The following is a 19,317-nucleotide window of genomic DNA, read 5'->3' on the forward strand; positions in this document are numbered from 1 at the left end:
GGAGATAACCAGTAGTTTAAATACTTGAATATTGACGATAAGTCGGTATGAATGTATTCCATTATTTATTTTCTTACAACTCCAATTCTGCCTCCACCCCATTATTACTCTTTCCTCTTTATGTGATTCACCACACTTTGTCTTCACCTTCCCTCTTCTTTCAGGATGAGATAATGAAGAAAACCTTCATGAGGGCTGTCATTATGATAAGCAAAGCACTTCAACTCACCAAGAAATTCGATATCCATTTCCCCCATAAATCAGAGCTGGTTGTATGCATCATAGTAAGTAATAAAGTAATTTTCCTTTAAAAAAACCCACAAGTAATACTCTATAGTCTGCTGAATTTTAAGACTTGAGCCTCTGTTACTCTAAGTAGCTGTCAGGGATCTACCTAATATTTGCTTGATTATGGCTGAATTAACACAGCAAAACCAGGCCAGGATTGGGGATGTTAGTGTAGATGGTCTTTGGGAATATGGATAGATTGAAGTCAAGGGTACACCAGGTTTATAAATGCTGGTTATTACTATTAATCCAATTGGGGCAAAAAGAAGAGAGCACCAAGGATGTTTTTTGTTGTTGTTGTTGCTGCTGCTGCTATGTGCCTTCAAGGAATTTTCAACCTATGGAGACCCTAAGGCAAACCGATTGTGGGGTTTTCTGGAGCTGAGAGTGTGTGACTCACCCAAAGCCACCCAGTGGGTTTTCATGGCCAAGCGAGGAATCGAACCCAGATCTCCAGAGTCCTAGTCCTACACTCAAACCACTACACCATGTTGGCTCTCAGGACTATATATACATTGTACAGTTATAAGATTTGGATACCACTTGCTTAACATGTTTTAAGAAGGTTTAAATTGTTTCTTAATGTTTTAAATATTATAGTTGTAAAGTGTCCTACAGTTTAAATTGTCCAACTAATTTTACTGTAAGTAAGGCAGCCATCATACAGGATGGGATGAGGTGGGATGGAATGAATGAAGAAGTGAATGAACAGAAATCAGGTCTAGCTAAGATATTTATGATCTTTCTGGAATTCTGCTTTACTGTGTTTCCCCACAATAGGAAGTTCTTGAAGAAGAACCGCAGGTGTCATTCTCCGTTCCGATCATTCACCAGGCCATGGTCACAATCACTTGTATGACGTACGTACTTTGATTTTGCTTGTTCTTTCTTTCCCAAACCCTCCAAAGCAGCTTACAGAGCATGCACACAGACAGACACATGCACACATATATATACTACAGTTAGAAATGCTACTGAATCTTCATTTGATGGTGAAATGATCCAACAGTGCAAAACCCATCTAATCTCAATAGAAAACCAAAGCTGAGAAAGACCTTCTCTCTATTGAAACTAAATGAGTCCATCTAGGCCTCCATTAGGCATGTAATTCTTTGCTAAGTTTCTTCTTGAAGGTAACAATGCATAATTTTCTTCCTGCTGAGAGAAAATCTTTGAAAACTACACAGTTTTCAAAGCTATTCACAATTTAGGACTTATTCTATGCAAGATTCGCATGATAGTTTTGCCCAGAAAACAGCATTTTTTGCCCAGAAAACATCTCTTTCTGCATGAAACTAATATTTCTGCATTGACTAATAATTCTGCACACACACACACACACACGGCATAAAATAAATTCCATGCATGCTTAAGCCCCATTTAGTTGAATGGGGTGTGCTCCCGTGTGCTACACTGTGTGTGTGGCACAGGCATGCACCCATTCATCTAAATGGTGCTTCCCGTCCACATGACTTCAAGTCCACGTATGGGAAGCATGCATATGGGGCAGGCCGACTGTACTTTCCATTCCTAGCCCCATGACACATAAACTAGAGTAGCATACACAGGAGAAGGCTGTCGACTTTTACTGTTATCCTGTTCACCATACCATACACTTGTATTTGTTATCAACATACCTATTTTCCTCCTTATGCATCTATCCATCACATTATTTATACCCTACCTTTCCCCCCGGCTGGGACCCAATGCACCTTACAAAAGATGAAAATTACAATAAAAACACATGTAGTTAAAAACATACAAAGGTTACAAGTTTAAAAGTATTAAATTAATAAAAGAATTAAAACCAATTGAAATATTACATTATAACAAAAATTCAAAGAGCACAATACCATAATAAGTGCTTCTCTTGTTAACAATCAGATCCTAAGGCCTTGATGATATAGAAATGCATTTGGATTCTGAATCACAGCAAGAAATAGGCCTGAATTCTATTGGTATTCCTAACTAGAGTAGACCCATAGAATCAACCACCGAGTCAGCATTATAAATTCCATTGATTCGCCGGATCTATTCTAAGTGGAACTACCAATAAGAGTGAAGGCGTGCAATTTTGCTACTGTACCTTGTTCTGAAATGTTGAAAATGGTAATACACCCTTATTCATGGTTTGGCTTTCCATGGTTACAGTCACCCACAATCAACCATGGTCCAAAAATATTGCATAGCTCTCACTCCCTTTCCCCTGCTTCTCTGTGCTTTCATTCTTTGTGATTTCAGTTATTCACTGTCAACCATGATCTGAGAACATTACTAATATAGAGTTCGCTACTATCTATGTTTTCAGGTATCCACTGAGGGTCTTGGAATGTATCCTCTGTAGATAAGGGTGCGCCACTGTATTTGGAGAATGAGAACCCATATCATCACAGCAGTCTACTGTGCCATAGCAATTAGATCCTTGTAGCCATGGAACCTTTCCAATGCAGCAACTCAGATCCTTGAGTATGTTGTGGTGATGCTGTCTCTGAGAACATAATGAGAGCAGGCTTTCTTCCACCACTAAAAAACCACAACATTTCTCCTTGGGATAGATTCCCCACCACGAATGAGTTCAGTTCATTTTCTTCCCTTCCTCATTTCTGTTTCCTTCTCTTCAGTCCCTTGAAGCCACCGCTGGAGTCGGAGGTGAGGTCTGAGCTAGTGAACAAGAGCGTCAAGAAAGTCTTCTCTCTGCCTTCTGTGCAGGTGTCAAAGCTGAGGGCAGTGAACCCAATCCACCTGATCCAAAGCCAGGTGATTCAGTCTCCCAACTCACAGAGCCTCAATGAAGCAGAAGGCAGACAGTGGCATAGTTTTATTGGCCTGGAACTAGAGCCATATTAAAGGCTGTAGTGATGGAGGGGATGCTGAGGCCCATCAGGAAGTGGTGGCACATGGAGTGGAGAGGCACCCACCTGGGTAGGTCCATGAGCCACCTGGGTCATTGGCACAAGCCATACTCACTTGATCAACTACTGTCTAGTCTACACATAAATGTATTATGCCAAATCTTGTGGATTTTTGCACTCAATCAATGCTTAATTGTCTTCACATCTATTCGCCTTGTCAAAAATGTGCAGCCATGTGAATTAATGCAAAGCAGATGGCCACATGTTCATTAATGTGCATCCTCGCAGGTACTCTTGGATACTCTGGTAAAAACTGTGAATCCTTTTTCAGCTGTGTTTATAGCATTCCCCCCCCCCCCCCCGCTCCTGCAAAAACTCCAGTTTCCTCTGAATTGCATGTGGCTGGATCACAGTCTATTCTGTTCAAATGAGAAATGTTTTAGCAATGTAGACAAGCTCTACATCTGCACACACTATGCTGCTCTATCCTATTCTCATTTTGTTTATGTGCAACAGGGAAAATATTTTCCTTTGCTGTAAGGGCTGCTCTTCTTTGAGCTTATAAGCACCTTCAGATTCTATTTGTACTTCCTTTTCCTATTTGTACTTCAAAATTTTTCTATTTGTACTTCAAAATTTTTCTTCACCACTCACCAAAACAATAGAGCCAGGTTAAGCAGGGACCTCAGCTAATCTTTTCAGTGATGGGACAAGAGACAACAAAGAGAGTGGCAAAGCTGGATGATTGGGGAGGTGGCAGCCAAGCTACCCACATGGGCCACCAAGCAGAATTCCCCACAAGTAGAGACAGATCTGTTCCCTTCACCTCAGGCCAGATAGGCCCCAGTAGTGGTGTCTGGTGGTTCTCCTTTAAGGAGACAGCTGAATCCCACCTGGGATTTATTCCAGAGTTTAAAGGAGTTATACAAGCTGTTGAACCTATTTTAGGGATAACCCCTGTAAATTTTGGAATAAAGCCTAGAGTGGTTTCCCCAGCCCTCACTAAACAGGAGTAGGAGGTAAAATGAAGGCTGGGATCCTGTTGGTTACACATGCATGCAAAACTCAAGAGTTACACATGCATAAACAGTGGCCTCTTCACATTTGCTGAAGTTGGAGGCACAGGACCCCCGTGAAAGTGAAAAAAATGCAAATAAAAAAACTTTTTTTAACTTAAGAAGGCTCCTTTCTAAGAATCTCTAGAGTTCCTCAAGTGCAACCCTGTGGCCAACATCCAGCAGCAGTTCACCACAGAATTTCACTGGAGGACCTACAAATGCCTAGAGAAGTGTTTTCCCTAGGAATCTCTAGGTTTTCCAGTATGACTATATGGTCAACTTCTGGCAGAGTTGTGCTGGAGGACCTAGCAATTGTAGAGGGAACATATTAATCAAATCTGGAATAATCAAATCTGCAAAAGGCAAAACTGCAAATGTGGAGAGCCAACCGTATCTTCTTTGGGAGAGTGTGCAAGTGGATATTCACTAGTCCCTTGCACACTATCCAAACCCGCCTCTCACAGCGGCAAGGGTGTTCCAGAGTTTGGGGGCAGCCACCAAGAAGATCCTCTCTCACATCCCCACCAACCGTGCTTGTGATAGTGGTGGGACTGAAAGAAGGACCTCTCCTGGTGATCTCAGAACCTGGGCCAGCTCACATGGGGAGGTATGGAATGCCACTCCACAGATGCAATCTTCCCCTGCCCAGCAGCTGTCAAGTTCTGTGGTGGGTTGTCCTGTAGCTGTTTACTAGCCAGGCTGCTGGGGCAAGTAGGTGACTGAATATATCAAGAAGTTGTCCATCTTGACTGTGGGAGGATGAGAAAGAAGGTCTCCCTCTCTCTGGACAGGAGACTTTGTTTCTCTTCCCTTCAGCTGCATTTGCAGCCATGATGGGCCACTGCTAGTCACCTAAGTCACCCTCTTCCTCTCCTCACAAGTCAACAGCTGATCATGCCAGATTTGGAGGGGGCGTATCAGGTTTTTCCCCTCCTGTAGGCAAGTCCCAAGTCTGCAGTCGATGAAGGTCTATTGACTGCAACTCCTTTTTTCCTTCTCCTTCCAGGAATTTTATCAACAGACCATCAATGCCTGCCAAAACATGCTCATCGGCCTGCTGAATGAGGTTCCAAGTTTGGAGTCGCTGCAGGATATTTTAATAGTAAGGGAGCAACTGAAGGAAAGGGACAGCCATGGAGGATTTCCTTTTAAAATAATTGCACGCATGAGACATCAGTCCCAGCAGTTCTCTGGGAAGCTCCAATGTGGCTCAAGGACAGAGTTTGGAACATTTACTTTGTTGGACTACAGCTCTCAGAAACCCCCAACTAGCAATGGCCACTGGGGACTTCTGGTCCACAAAATTAATGTTTGCCAGCTTTGTTGAAACCAGTGCCCCAAACAATATTCCAGTTACACACCGGCTAGACTAAGATCAAGTCTAACATTAGGCTCAATGATATTTGTAGAGCCAGTGTCCCACTGTGGTTTGAGTGTTGGACTACGACTCGGGAGACCAGGGTTTGATTAAGCACTTGACCATGAAATCCACTGGGTGACCTTGGGAAAGTCACATGCTCTCAGCCTCCGAGGATGACAATGGAAAACCTCCTCTGAAAAAAATCTTGCCAAGAAAACCCCATGATAGGTTTGCCTTAGGGTCTCCATAAATCGGAAACAATTTGAAGGGACATAGCAACAATATTTAAGGGCCTTTTGCACAGTGGTCCCTCTCGTCTAATATTCAAACATTTCTGAAGTCTTTTCAGTGATGTGGGAGGTTAGGCTTTGCCATGAGTTACATCCAAAGTGTGAGACAGCAAGGATTTGGGAAGAGCTAAGAAGGACTGGGACAAGCCTTAATAATTTAACTGCAAGATTTCTCTTTTTTCCCATCATGATGTCAACCACTGTCCATGGCTGTTCCCTCCCACAGCAAATGGTATTCAGTAGCAGACCATGCAACTTCCATTATCCGCAGTGGCCAACAACAGCCTTCCCCAAATGCATGCCCTCTTATTGTGCGGGAGTATAACTCTATGTTCCCACCACCAGCATATGGGAGTTGTAATTCACCGCTTCCTCCTGTGGAACGCTAGCCAAAACCTCAGATAGATCCATCCTCTCCTAATTTATCTAAACCACTCTTAGGAATTTATCAGACAAGGGAAATTGGAGCTATAATCCAATGGCAATCTGAACGCAATCATGGGGTTTAACGTTATTGTGTGATAGACGGCCACACGCAAATTCGGGCAATGGGAAGTCAGTCCGAGCGCAATCATGTTGTTTCACATTATTGCATGATAAACTGCCACACGCAAATTCAGGCAATGGCATGCTATTTTTGGGCAATGGGGAGCCAGTTTGAACGCAATGAGCATTCATGTAATTTCGCTAAACTAGCGACTTTACGTGAATGTGTTCTGGCCCCACTTTCTTTTCATTCAAAATTAAGAGAAATTCCTCCCGTGTGATAAACTCCTTAGAGCTGCAATTCTACACTCACTTGGAGAAAGCTCCTTTGAAGCTCTTTTGAAAGTTGCTTTGAAACTCAATGGGTCTTTGAGGATCATCTACAAGATATGTGCACATATTGTCTACATATATAGGCATACCAGCCTGCCAATATGCTTGCTAGCCATGCCACTTTTTTCCAGGACTGCACAGCTCTGGCAAGAGAAAACAGACAAAATCTGCCAGATCTGATCAGTCTGTTTCCCCAGGACCCTACTTTTCTCATGGCAGCTGTGACAGCAACATTTTTGATCCTGCCAAATACAGCAACAGGATTCTGCCCACAATATGTAGCTGGTCTTCTCTATTGTGCTGCTGCTGGTGGTGGTGGTGGTGTGCCTTCAAGTCAATTCTGACTTTCAGCGACCCCATTCTAAGGTTTTCTGGACAAGATTTATTCAGAGAAAGGCAGCATCTGTAATGCAGAAATAATGCAACATGACACCATGGCCAAGCAGGGATTCAAACCCTGGTCTCCAGAGTCATTGTCCAACTCAAACTACTACAGCACACTGGCTCTCAAGCAGAACAACCATACATTGATAGTAAACCTACACATCTGTCATAAATTTGCAAATTTCATAAATTCAGCACACCTCTCACACACATACATACACAGAAGTTCTGGAGCTAAAAAAGACAAAGAAAATAGCCTTAGTTGACAGTGGTGATTGATCTTTCTTTCGTTCTGATTCTAAGCAGAGGATAGAAAGAAGAAAAACTGCTGATGCCAGTACAGGCCAGAGTATTGGGCAATCTGTTTCTTCCTTGTCAGGGGTGCGATGAATCCACTCTGGGTTTTATTCCATACTTTCAAAGAGCTGTCCAAGTCACTGAACCCTTTGTCCATGATAAAATTTCAGAATCTTGGGTGACGCCTTTAAAATCTAGTATATATATAAAAAATAGATTTTCTCTAACTAGGGACCTTTTGTTATTTACTACTAAATATGTCCTCTCCACTTCTGGTAAAATCCAATCATGGGTCCAAGCTTTGTGGCAAATCCTGGCTAATCCTGCTTCTTTCCTTCTCAAAGCACATCAACAGTTGGATAGAGTCCCCAAAGATCTGTGAGCGGGAAAGAGCTGTTAGGAGCACCAGCCACCTGCTGAAGTTTGTCTCTGAGCACCTGGATTTTGATGTGAGTGTGAGCATGTGGAGAGAAAGCAAAGGTCCAGAAGAGACTGAACCAACCTATGTTCATATAAATTCTGGCTGCATCTGCACTGCAGAATTAATGCAACTTGACACCGCTTTAACTGCCATGGCTCAGTGCTATGAAATTCTAAGATCTGTAGTTTGGTGAGATATTTAGCCCTCTCTCTCTAAGAGCTCTGGTGCCACAAGAAACTACAAATCCCAGGATTCCGTAGGAAGAAGCCATGACAGTTAATGTGGTGTTGAAATGAATTAATTCTGCAGTGTGGCAGCAGCATGAAAGAGGGATAGAAAACCCCCTTTGTGATCCAAGCAGGCCTTAAGAACAAGAATTAACTCTTCCCAGGTCAGTTGGACACCAGACTAACATATTTGTCTGAATTCTCTTGGTGAGATACAATATTTCTAGTTATAGGACCCAAGGCTTGTAACAAAAATCAAAACAAGATAGAAATAAAAACCAAGAGCCTTGTCACATGAGAAAAGAAAGTGGAAACAGAGCCAGAGAGGAGCACCTTTCTCTGTGCTTTACCATATGACTACATGGAGCTCTGCAGTTCTCTTTCAGCGGGAGACTGTCATAAAAGTGTGTCTTTTATTGAACAGATTTTTCCAGTTAGACTAAAGATACACTTTTAAAACTCTCTCCCACAGGAAAAGAACTGAAGCATGGTGATGTTATGTGGTAAGGCATGGAGAAAGCTGCTCCTCTCCAGTTCCAGTCCGTTTTGTTTTCTCATGCAATAAGGTTTCAATGGCTGAAGTTTTTTTTAAAAAAAATTAAAAAAATAAACAGTTAAATAAGCTCTCTTATTAAAAACACCACTACTGCCTGGTGCTTGCTTATAGCTTTACTGTTAAAAGTACTTCACCTGCTATTTAAAAGACCAGTTGTCAAAAGCTGGGCTAAACAAAATGATCTTTGTTTCCCAGTGGAAGAAGAGTAGGATATTGCAGCAATCTCGCATTCATTCTTCTGGGATCAAGCACTTTACGGTGTCTCTCTGCCATATTTATAGCCTCCATTGCAAAAGTAAGCAGTGTTAGCATGAACTGTTGTTTACTTCACCTTCACCTCAGAAAAGTTGCAGGAAAGCCTATTTATTGATTGTGGAAATAAAACATGCTGCATACTGTTGCATGGGGAAAGTGAATGTCTCAGCTGTATCACTGACAAAACTATCCTGGGACTAGATCAGAAAAGCAGACTAGAGAAGTATGCAATTCAATGATTCTATGCTTCTGTATCACTCCCAACTCTGCAGACTGAAAACATGCCAGACCCTTCTCTCCCCTAAGGCTGACTTTCCATTCTCCCTCTCCTATCCTGACTCTACAGTCAGCCCTCCATATCCACGGATATTTTTATCCACGGATTCAAGCTTCCACTGTTTGGAAATATTCCAAAAAGATAGAAATTTTGAAAAGCAAACCTTGATTTTTGCCATTTTATATGGCATTTTACTACGCCATTTTATTTAAACAAGACTTGAGACATGGAATTTGGTATCCATGGGGGGCCCTTGAACCAAACCCCAGCAGATACCAAGGGCCCACTGTATGTGTTTTTCTTTCTTTTTAGACAACGCCAGAGTTTTCCCTGCTGGGCCAGCTGGTGGCAGTCTTGGCCCTTCACATCGCAGACAGCGTGAAGGAGATTGGCCAGATAGCAGCAGAGGCAATGTACCATCTCCACTACATCATCATGAGCAGAATGGGTGAGGGCCATGCTGGGAATCCCAATTTTCTTGTCAAGCGTGTAACGTAAAGCCTGGCCTGCCAGCAGAAAAGGAGTGCTGGCTTGCCTCCATGCTTCACAAGGATCCCTGTTTATTGTCTTTGAAATGGCTTGCTTGAGCTTGTTCGTGTCCTAGAATATTTCAAAGAGGTAGGTGGGTTCAGCTGTATCTGCTCAAGCCAAATAACACCTTCTCCTCCTCTCCTCATGGCAAGCAGTCCAGACAATGCAGGGCCCAGTCCCAGTCAACTGTCTTGATCAGGATGACCAGATGCCACAACTGCAAAGGAGGACAAGGCACTGCAAAATGTAGACATTCAAGAAAAAATGTTTGCTGTTGTTCTTGCTCTATGCTTTCAAGTCATTTCTGACCTTTGGCAACCCTATCATGGGTTTTTTTTTGGCAAGATTTGTTCTGAGGGGGTTTGCCATTGCCTTCCCCTGAGACTGAGAGCATGTGACTTGCCCAAGGTAGGTTCCATGACTGAGCTGGTAATCAAACCCTGGTCTGCAGAGTTGTTATTTGGCAGTTAAAGCGGTCTCAAACTGCATTCGTTCTGCAGTGTGGATGCAGCCCCTAGTCCAGCACTAAAACCACTGCACCACACTGGCTATTGTCAAGAGCAATATTTAAGAGTAATCAGTAACAAAAACAAATAAAAACAAAGTTGAGTGCTTGCCCAGCTTGGCCCCTGCTGGACTTCCAAATCTATGGTTTCTACAGGGTATTTTGGTGAGCAACATACAGACAACTTTGCATTGTTCAGCTACCTAACGTGGCCAAAAGTAACTGCTGTGGCAGTCTTCAGCATCACTTATTTTAGAGATTGTGTGAATAGAAATGACTAATAACTAATCCTGTGTTTCCCCCCTTCCTCTTCCTCCCCAATACTCTATCACTTAGCCAAGGAGATTGAGAAGAAGCACAAGAATAAGAAAGGGAATGTTGTGAAATGGTTGCGAGAAGATTTTTTTGTCCCTGGCCCCACTGTCTTTTACAACAATATTGCTAAAGTGGCACAGGTATGGTTCTGGATTCCTGGCAGTTACACTGTAAAGATGCAACAAATATTCTCAAATGCTATATATTCCAGTCTCTTAAGATTTTTTTCTGCATTTTGTTTACATAAGATTGTCATCTTATCAGCTTCAGTTGCCTCAAACAGTTTCTTTATCCATTCAACAGTGTCCGGTGTTTCCGGATGCTTCCAAGATTGGGCCAGTGTCATTCTAGCTGTTGATGTTAAGTAAAATATCAATCTGCCGTTAGACATTTTTAGTTCTTTCTCAGTGATATTTAACAAAAATAATTCCGGAGAAAAAATTCAAATTTATGTTTAACATTTTTGACATTTCATTATAAACAGCTTTCCAAAATTTTTTGACCTCTTTACAGGCCCACCACATATGAAAAAAGTTCCCCTCTCATTACTACATCTCCAGCAGCGATCCGAGTATTTATTAGAAATTTTATAATATTTTTCCTGGGTAATATATCTACTATTATCTGGTGCTCAGGACTCTGTTAAGGTTTTTGCAATAATAATAATAATAATAATAATAATTATTATTATTATTATTATTATTATTCCAATGGATTTTCTGATTGTGGAATGGAAAGATTGACATTTACCACCTCATTCCACTTAAAAAGATGCATTTTACTTGCATTCAGCATGGTTGTCATTCATACTATCTAACACTTTTGACATATTTCCAAAACTGTGTTAGAGGCCAGGCCAGAACCACTTGCAGATCCATAATCCGCTGCTGCATGGGAATTGTGTCTTTTGCCAGATGTTGTGGACCTTCAGTTCTCTGCAGGGCTGGCCAGCATAACCAATGGTGAACTGAACAAGATCTGGAGGGCCACACAACTCCCACCCCGTGTTGCAAGAATGTGTGTCTCTGGATGGAGAGTCACCAACCTAATAAGACATGATGTATGCAGCCATTTCAAATATTGTGGAGCAGATGTGAGGGCTGTGTCTGGTGCATATGAGGGAGCATATTTCACCGACCAGAAATGCCCTCTTAGGTCAAAAACACACTGCAGAAATAATCCAGTTTTAGACTATTTTAATTGCTGTGGCTCAATGCTAGGGAATTCTGAGAACTGTAGTTTTGTGAGACATTTCACCTTCTCTGTCAGAGGCTCTAGTGACACAATAAACTACTTCCCAGGATTCCCTAGTTCTGAGTCAGGACAGTTAAAGCAGTCACAAACTGGATTATTTCTGCAGTGTGCTTTAGACCTTGGTATAACATGCAAAGGGACATTTGGATTGCAAAGAAACTGGGTTAGCGAAGAAGGAAACTTCTTGGGCACACTGACTCTTTTTCTCCTTTGTTCCAGGCTTTTGGTGAGCATCTCAACAGCAACCAGATCACAGATGTTGTGCTCAAGGCAATACAAAATCTCACACATGAAGACAAGTCTGTTTCGCAGGCAGCAGGAATACTGCTAAGCTCCTTCTTGGAAGAATGTGGGATGGACATGGAGGATGTAAGAAACAAGGAGCATTGGGAAGGGGATGAAGCAGATTTCCTTTAAAAATTGAACCCTTTCTTCAGCCATCAATTTGACTTGTAGCACCAGGCAAAGAAAACTACTGGCTTTATTTGGAGACATAGCCCTATTAGTCTAGAACATCAGTATGCAAAGGGCTCTTGGAGTACCCTTGAAACTAAATGAACAAAAGAAGTTGTAGCATCAGCTTTCATAAACATGGGTGCTTTACAGACCACCGCTTTGCGGCGGTCTGCCGGCACTGCTGTTTGCTCCGCGAGGGAGCCGCAGCAGCCAAACCGCGCAACTCCCTTGCGGAGCAAAAAAGAAGCTCCAAAATGGAGCTTCTTCCTGCGGCGCACTTATGTCGCGAGGGGCCAATGGCGCCCTCGCGACATTATAAGCACCGCGCGATGTGCGGACGCACAGCGTCTGCTACGTCAAGATGGCGGCGGCCGTGTGGAACGGCCGCCGCCATTTGTTACGGACAGAGTCCATAACAGGAGTAGGGGCGTCTAGAAGAGACGCCCCCTTTTTAAACTGGGACGTCCTGGGGACGTCCCAAATGGCAGTATATAACCCGCCTTGGTCTACTTCCTCAAATGCTTAGAGTGAATTGGTGCCTAGGAAGGACCTTTATAATTAAACTAGATGCATCTGAGAAAGTAGACCAACCCCCTGTACAGACTGAACTAAAAGCCCAGCCTGGGAGCAAAGTCAGGGCATCACATCCAGATGACGCACACTCTGACTCCGCCCCCAGGGCACCATGATGCCGTGCACCACTCTACACAGTGTGTGGTGGCATGACGGTCCTCCGGCACTATGTCCATATGACACAGCACCAAAGGAGCACCATATAGCCGTGCTGCTACAGGTATGGTGCCCTTGAAAGGCCAGATCAGGGCTGCTGGTATGAGGTTGCTGTGGCCCCAATCTGGCCCTTTGGGGTGGTCTGTGAAGGCCCTAAGTCTACAAAATCTTAGGTGCACTTCTTTTCCACAGTTAGTTTCAAAGATGCTGCAAGATCTCTGCATACTGGGTTTATACTTTATTTTAGTAACATGTAAGGCTACAGTCTTCTTGATTTCCACTAACATAATCAAAGGTTATGCCAGCATAAGTACTTCTATTGACTGTGCAAGAAGGTATCCAACCCTTCTTATGCAATCATTTTTCCCTTGCATTACAGCATCAGTTGGTTGATATTGGATGCAGTTCTCCTCCCCCCCACCCCCTCACCCTGCAATCCAAATAAACCTAGGAGCACACCAGGAAAATCTCTCTAGCCTACTGCCAAGCTGGCCACCATCACCTTTCTGGTTCTCTGTGGGACCTACATATTACCTATGTTGCTCACTATTTCTCTAAGTGGTCAAAAGCTCCAGAGTTCTCCCATTTCCCAGCCAATTGCAGATCTCAGTCTCTTTGGCTGACAGATTTCAAAAATGGCTGAATAAAGTCCCATGTGGATTATGGGTGTCCAGTAAATAGTAGAGACACGAGCCTTTTTCATTCACCCTAGGTAATGGAATGGCAACAGATTTTGGGCTAACAGGCTTGAAGAACTCTTTAGAAGATTTTAAACAGAGGTTGGATGGCCATCTTTTGGGCATGCTTTAGATGTGTATTCCTGCATGGCAGGGGGTGGGGTAGGTGACCCTTGAGGTCCCTTCCATGGTTCTGTGGAAAGACCTCACATTGCAAAGGGAGGCAGGAAACTGTTCCCATCATTCCGATCTTCTCTGCTTTCTTCCAGTTGCCCATGATTATCAAGGAAATTTACAACCGTCTCTCTGAGATCAGTGACCCCATCACCAAAGAAGAGACCCTGAAAGCGGTGTGCAGTCTAGCCTCCAAACGTCTGAACGGAGTGGTAGACATCCTTCTGGAATGCTCAGTGGAATGTGATGAGTAGGGGCTTCAAGGAGATGAACCAGTCATCTCTCTAATGTTATTTTTGTTTTTAAAATCCTCCAAAATCCCCAGTCAAAACGTATCTATGATCCCCCACATCCATTTTGCCTGACACTCCCCTGCCTCTCTGCTTGATTTAAAAGTACTATCATATCTTCTTGGGGACAAGAAGGCAATTTTGCCACATTTCCCCCCTCCATAATTAACCAGTGAAGGATTTTCCTTTCCTTTTCTGAACTGGGAAGAAACCAAAAATCACTTGGGGAAATTGGAGGTAGAGAGATTTGAGGAAGAGGTGATTGCCATCCATAAAAGGCACTTTGCTTACCTTGCTAAGCTAGGACTAGATTTTTGGCTAGTGATCCCAAAAGTGAATCACAAGGCAAATGGTACCCCTGTATCTTTTCCTCTGCCCTGATATATGTAGTTGAATCCCTTAAATCAGGGATGAGAAATATGTGACTCTCTAATCCTCTAGAGATTAAAATGCAAAACAGTGGATCCAAATTACAAAGATATTCCACCTAAACATTAGGAAGAACTTTTTTACTATAGGAGCTGATCAATAGTGGAATAGATGGTGGACTCTTCTATTTTGGAGGTGTTTAAACAGAGGTTGGATGGGTATCTATTAGGAGTGCTTTAGCTGTGTGTTCCTGCATGGCAGGGGGTTGGACTAGATCAGTGGTTCCCAAACTTTTGTCCTTCTGACATTTTTTATTTTGGCTCCCAGAATTGTCCGTTGGCCAAGCTGGCTGGGGCTTTTGGGAGCTGAAGTCCAAAAAACCTGGAGAATCAAAGTTTGGTAACTACTGGTGTAGATACTCCTTGAGGTCCCTTCCTGAATTGTATGATTCTATGCTGTTGGACTGCAACTCCCAGCATTCCTCATTATTGGCTATCTGGTGAAGGTTACAATCCAACAACACAACCCAATTCAAGCATCAGCATGATTCTCACCCTTACCTGAAATGCATTTTAATGCAGATCACCAAGAAAAGATTCCTCAGAAATCAAACTGGGATAGTCCAAGTGTTAGATCCATCTCCTCCTGTCATTTTGCTATGCTGAAGCAGATAGGCAGTAAGAGAAATAGAAATGGCCTGACTTCTCTTTTTCTTTTTCCTATGTGGCATTGAAATCCCCCAGGAATGTAGCAGAGATATGGAAGGCATTGGTTGCCGATCCGTATGCCAACATGAAGCTTATGAGACCGCTGCTCAAACGGCTGCAGGATGAAGACCCTCTTTCAGACGTCTCTTACAGGCGGCACAGCAAATCCATCATGCCTTTGGCGGTACCATTCCTTCTTTATCAGTGCTGGAAAGGGCTGGGGGCTTCTGGCTAGCAGTGCCAGCCTTCCAACTTCTCAGGGGCCATGCCTTTCAAATCCTTGGTCTTTGCTCCTAGGTTGCATCTCTACACTGCAGAAAGAAAGCAGTTTGACACCACTTTAACTACCATGGCTCAATGCTGTGGAATAAACTACAATTCCCAATGTTCCATAACATTGGAGTTTATCAGACAAGGGAAATAGTAAGTATAATCCAATGGCAACTCAAATGCAATCATGGGGTTTAACATTATTGTGTGATAGACTACTACACACAATTTCCGGCAATGGGAAATTATAATTCACATTATTGTGTGAGAGGTGATCACACGCAATTTCGGGCAACGGCTAGCTATTTTCAGGCAATGGAAAGTCAGTTCAAACGCAATTTGAATTCACAAAAATTCGCTGAACTGGCCCCACTTTCTTTTCATTCGAAATTAAGAGAAATTCCTCCTGTGTGATAAACTCCATTGAGTCATGGTAGTTAAAGTAGTGTCAAACTAGATTATTTCTGCAATGTAGAGGCAGCCTTTGCTACAAAAGCTTATGCTACAACTTCTTATGCTCAGTTAGTCTCAAAGATACTACAAGACTCCTTTGCATAGTGTATCGTATATGTAATTTCAATATTGCTTTTCCTCCTGGCTTTCCCTGATATTCAGCCCTCATTTCTGGTGGCAAGAGAGCTCTTTGACATTGGGATAGCTAAGCTCAGAAAGTAGTGCACTCTCCTTCATTGGAGCTTTTTTTAAACAAAGCATTCATGGCCACTCCTCAGGGCTGTTTTAGCTGCACCAAAAGAGGGTTATACTAAATATATGATTCTATGGCCCCATTCCCACTTGGCACAAAAAGCGACGTATATTGTTGCGATTCTGGCTCGAATTTTTTTCCCAAGTCCTAATCAAATCTGGTCCTTCATTCCCATTAGGGAACGATTTATTTTGACCCATGTTTTCATTCCCATTGGATTTTCCCCTGCTGTATTTTAAAGCGGAGTAATTTGCTCCCCGTTTCCACTGCCCTTCCGGAACCTCTTTTTTTTAAAGCAACTGTCAATCGAGCACTTAGGCGATTAGACGTCACAGTGATGTCAATTGCTTCGATACATTTTGGTGCGGGCTATTTTTGTTCCCTGTTCCCATTTGCGTCTTTCAAAGCTGTTTTTCTGTTTTGTTTATTTTTAAGCAGTCAATCGATCGCTTAGGCACTTTTCCCCTCTGGAAAAAGGAAAAGGAGCCTCTATCCCCCCAAGTCCCTTTGCCTCCCAAGCTGTCCTGTGTCTTCCCAGAGCCTCCATCCCCGCAAGTCCCTTTGCCCCCCAAGCTCTCCATTTAAAATGAGTGCTAATCCAACCAAGGGCTTGTTTATATTTTCAAAAAGCTTTCAAATTGCCAGGGACACATAAATCTCCCAGCAGTTAAGAGTTCCATATTCTACACCAAGCTCTGGAGGGGCAGCTGGCTTTGGGGTAGCATTACCTCAAGGTGGCCTCTATTGACTCCCATTCTCCTTTATCCACACCACTAGGCCACCAATGCTTTGTGTCTGATCCTATCCTTGCCAGAGGCTTCAGATGCTCTTCAGAACAAATTCTCCCACCTGCTTCTTGCACTGGTCACCCAGATCTATTTTGTTCTTGGAGCTGGCAGGAGAGGATCCAAGAGATCAAGTTTGACTGATGCACCTATACGTCCTAACGCACTGAGGTAAGCAACCTGCCAATAATTTGAATTGGCAAATTTCAGGGCCTGGCCCCAAGTTGCCAGTTTTCCTCTCCAGGCAGGAGACAAGAGTGCAGATTCTTCAGTGTTGGTGGACTCAGCTCCAGAGAAGGGGAAAGGGCTGCAAGTAGATCAGTTTTGTCCTTCACTCCCAGTCCATTCCGCCCTGTATCTATCTTCTGGTTAGAAGCAAGTACATTAGATTATATAGTCCTTTGCCCATCTCTTTAAATAAGTGAGAGGGATTACTCTTCTTATTCCTTATGAGAAATCAAAGCAGAATGCTTTGTAGAAATAATACCCCTATACCAGACGCTTTGCAGAAGTAAACACAAGGGCAAAGATAAGACACCACCAGGACAGAAGATCTCAGGATTTATTCTTTCCATTTCACCAGCACAAGCATCCAACTTCTTCAGCTGAAGTACATGATATTGTAAAGGTAAAATCATGGAGTACCACTACACTTGATCATCCTGATGTACTCAGGACAATCTGTACTCAGGGCAAGAGGCTGCCATCAGAACCGAGTATTGAGATACAGAATGATTCCCAATCGGAAAAGGGGTCAGGCAAGGCTGCATTTTGTCACCCTACCTGTTCAACCTGTATGCATAAAACATTGTATGCAGGGCAGGCTTAGACTTAGAGGAAGGAGGAGTGAAGACTGAAGAAAGGAACATTAATAACCTAAGATATGCAGATGACACAATACTGCTAAGCAGAAACCAACAAAGACCTGGAGCAGTTATTGAAGAAGGTCAAGGAGGAACGTGCCAAGGTAGGTTTGATGCTGAATATTAAGATAATAAAAATAATGATCATGGAAGATCTACAGGAATTCATCCAAGATAATAAGAAAATTGAAATAGTCAAAGAGTTCTCATATCTGGGTTCAAATATTGATCAGAATGGAGAATGCAGTCAAGAAATTAGAAGGCTAGGATTGGAAAGGGAAGCTATGAAATAAATGGACAAGATCCTAAGAAGCAAAAATATAACTCTGACTACTAAGTGAAGATTGTCTGAGCCATCGTGTTCTCCATCATCCTGACAGCTGGACAGTGAAGAAAGCCAACAGAAAGGAAATAAACTTTTTTTAGATGTGGTGCTGGAGAAGCATGCTGAGGATACCATGAATGACCGAGAAGACAAACAATTGGGATCTAGAACAGATCAAGCCTGAACTCTCTCTGGAAGCCAAGATGACTAAACTGGGGCTGTTGTAATTTGGCCACATCATGAGGAAAAATGAATAGTTAGAAAAGACAATGATACCAGGAAAGGTGGAAAGCAGTAGAAAGAGAGGAAGACCGCATGCTAGAAGTTGAGACTCAATCAGGGAGGACATGAGCCTGGGCCTGCAGGTCCTGAGCAGAGCAGTGGAGGGCAGGGAGTCTTGGCGATGTCTCATCCACAGGGTTGCCATGAGTCAAGGTCAACTCAACAACAGTTAACAACAACAACAAAATCTTGGATCCAGATTCCAAACAGCCTATGTCCTGATTTCTCCAAGAAATCCACATAATGGAAATCCACAGCACACCAGCTTATGTTGGTGAGACGGAAAGAGCCGCTCCTGGGATCTTCCATTCTGCTGATGCCTAATCTTTGCCCTTGGGCCTATATCTAAAGTGTCTGTGAACATGGTATTATTTCTGCAAAGCATTCTGCTGGAGTTTTATCTTTGCAGTTGTGTATATTGTTTAATCTTATTTTAAAGGGGGGGGTACTATGTATATATGGATGTATTTTAACCTGTTGTATGCCACTTTGATTGCCTGGCAAAAAGCAGGATAGAAATAAATTATTATTATTATTATTATTATTATTATTATTATTATTATTTTATATATATCTACAAAAGTACCTGTGAGCAAGGTTTTATTATTACAAGTATTTTTGAAGCCTGAAATTATTGTTGAGGGCAGCCATGAATTTATCAATGAATGAATTGATGTAGTGTAATTTGATTTATGAATTGATTATTTTTGAATGATCTTTTCCATGATTGATTCAGTATCCCTGGCATGTATATACACATATGTAAACAGTGGGTTGTGATCTTATCCTTGTTGCGTTAACATTTCCACAAAGTAGTTTTGAAGCTTAAGTCCATTGTTAGCAATTAAATTGCCCTTTCTATATTTTTTCCATGAACTTATTCATGCCATGTTGATTTAACATTTTTGATGTATACATATATTGTGAAATGGTTTGTTATATATAGGATCACACATTATGGGAATAGTTGATCTAATTTATTTCTGATTGGGATA

At 42.5% G+C, this 19,317-nt stretch overlaps 1 protein-coding gene across 1 annotated transcript in view; it reads left to right on the forward strand.

Moving 5' to 3' along the window:
• The window catches only part of LOC149324241 (maestro heat-like repeat family member 5), a 64,148-nt gene that overhangs the window by 23,862 nt on the left and 20,969 nt on the right, over nucleotides 1–19,317 (forward strand). The window contains exons 8-18 of the mRNA XM_089488581.1: nucleotides 165–284; nucleotides 1,069–1,148; nucleotides 2,910–3,045; nucleotides 5,205–5,300; nucleotides 7,693–7,797; nucleotides 9,397–9,532; nucleotides 10,457–10,575; nucleotides 11,909–12,058; nucleotides 13,821–13,975; nucleotides 15,128–15,275; nucleotides 16,845–17,023. Coding sequence (XP_089344707.1) covers nucleotides 165–284; nucleotides 1,069–1,148; nucleotides 2,910–3,045; nucleotides 5,205–5,300; nucleotides 7,693–7,797; nucleotides 9,397–9,532; nucleotides 10,457–10,575; nucleotides 11,909–12,058; nucleotides 13,821–13,975; nucleotides 15,128–15,275; nucleotides 16,845–17,023 — 1,424 coding nt within the window. The remainder of the gene's footprint in view (nucleotides 1–164; nucleotides 285–1,068; nucleotides 1,149–2,909; nucleotides 3,046–5,204; nucleotides 5,301–7,692; nucleotides 7,798–9,396; nucleotides 9,533–10,456; nucleotides 10,576–11,908; nucleotides 12,059–13,820; nucleotides 13,976–15,127; nucleotides 15,276–16,844; nucleotides 17,024–19,317) is intronic.

Source organism: Sceloporus occidentalis, unplaced genomic scaffold, assembly GCF_023333645.1.
Source record: "Sceloporus occidentalis isolate IW3139 unplaced genomic scaffold, rSceOcc1.0.p SCAF_1, whole genome shotgun sequence".
Classification (NCBI taxonomy): domain Eukaryota; kingdom Metazoa; phylum Chordata; class Lepidosauria; order Squamata; family Phrynosomatidae; genus Sceloporus; species Sceloporus occidentalis.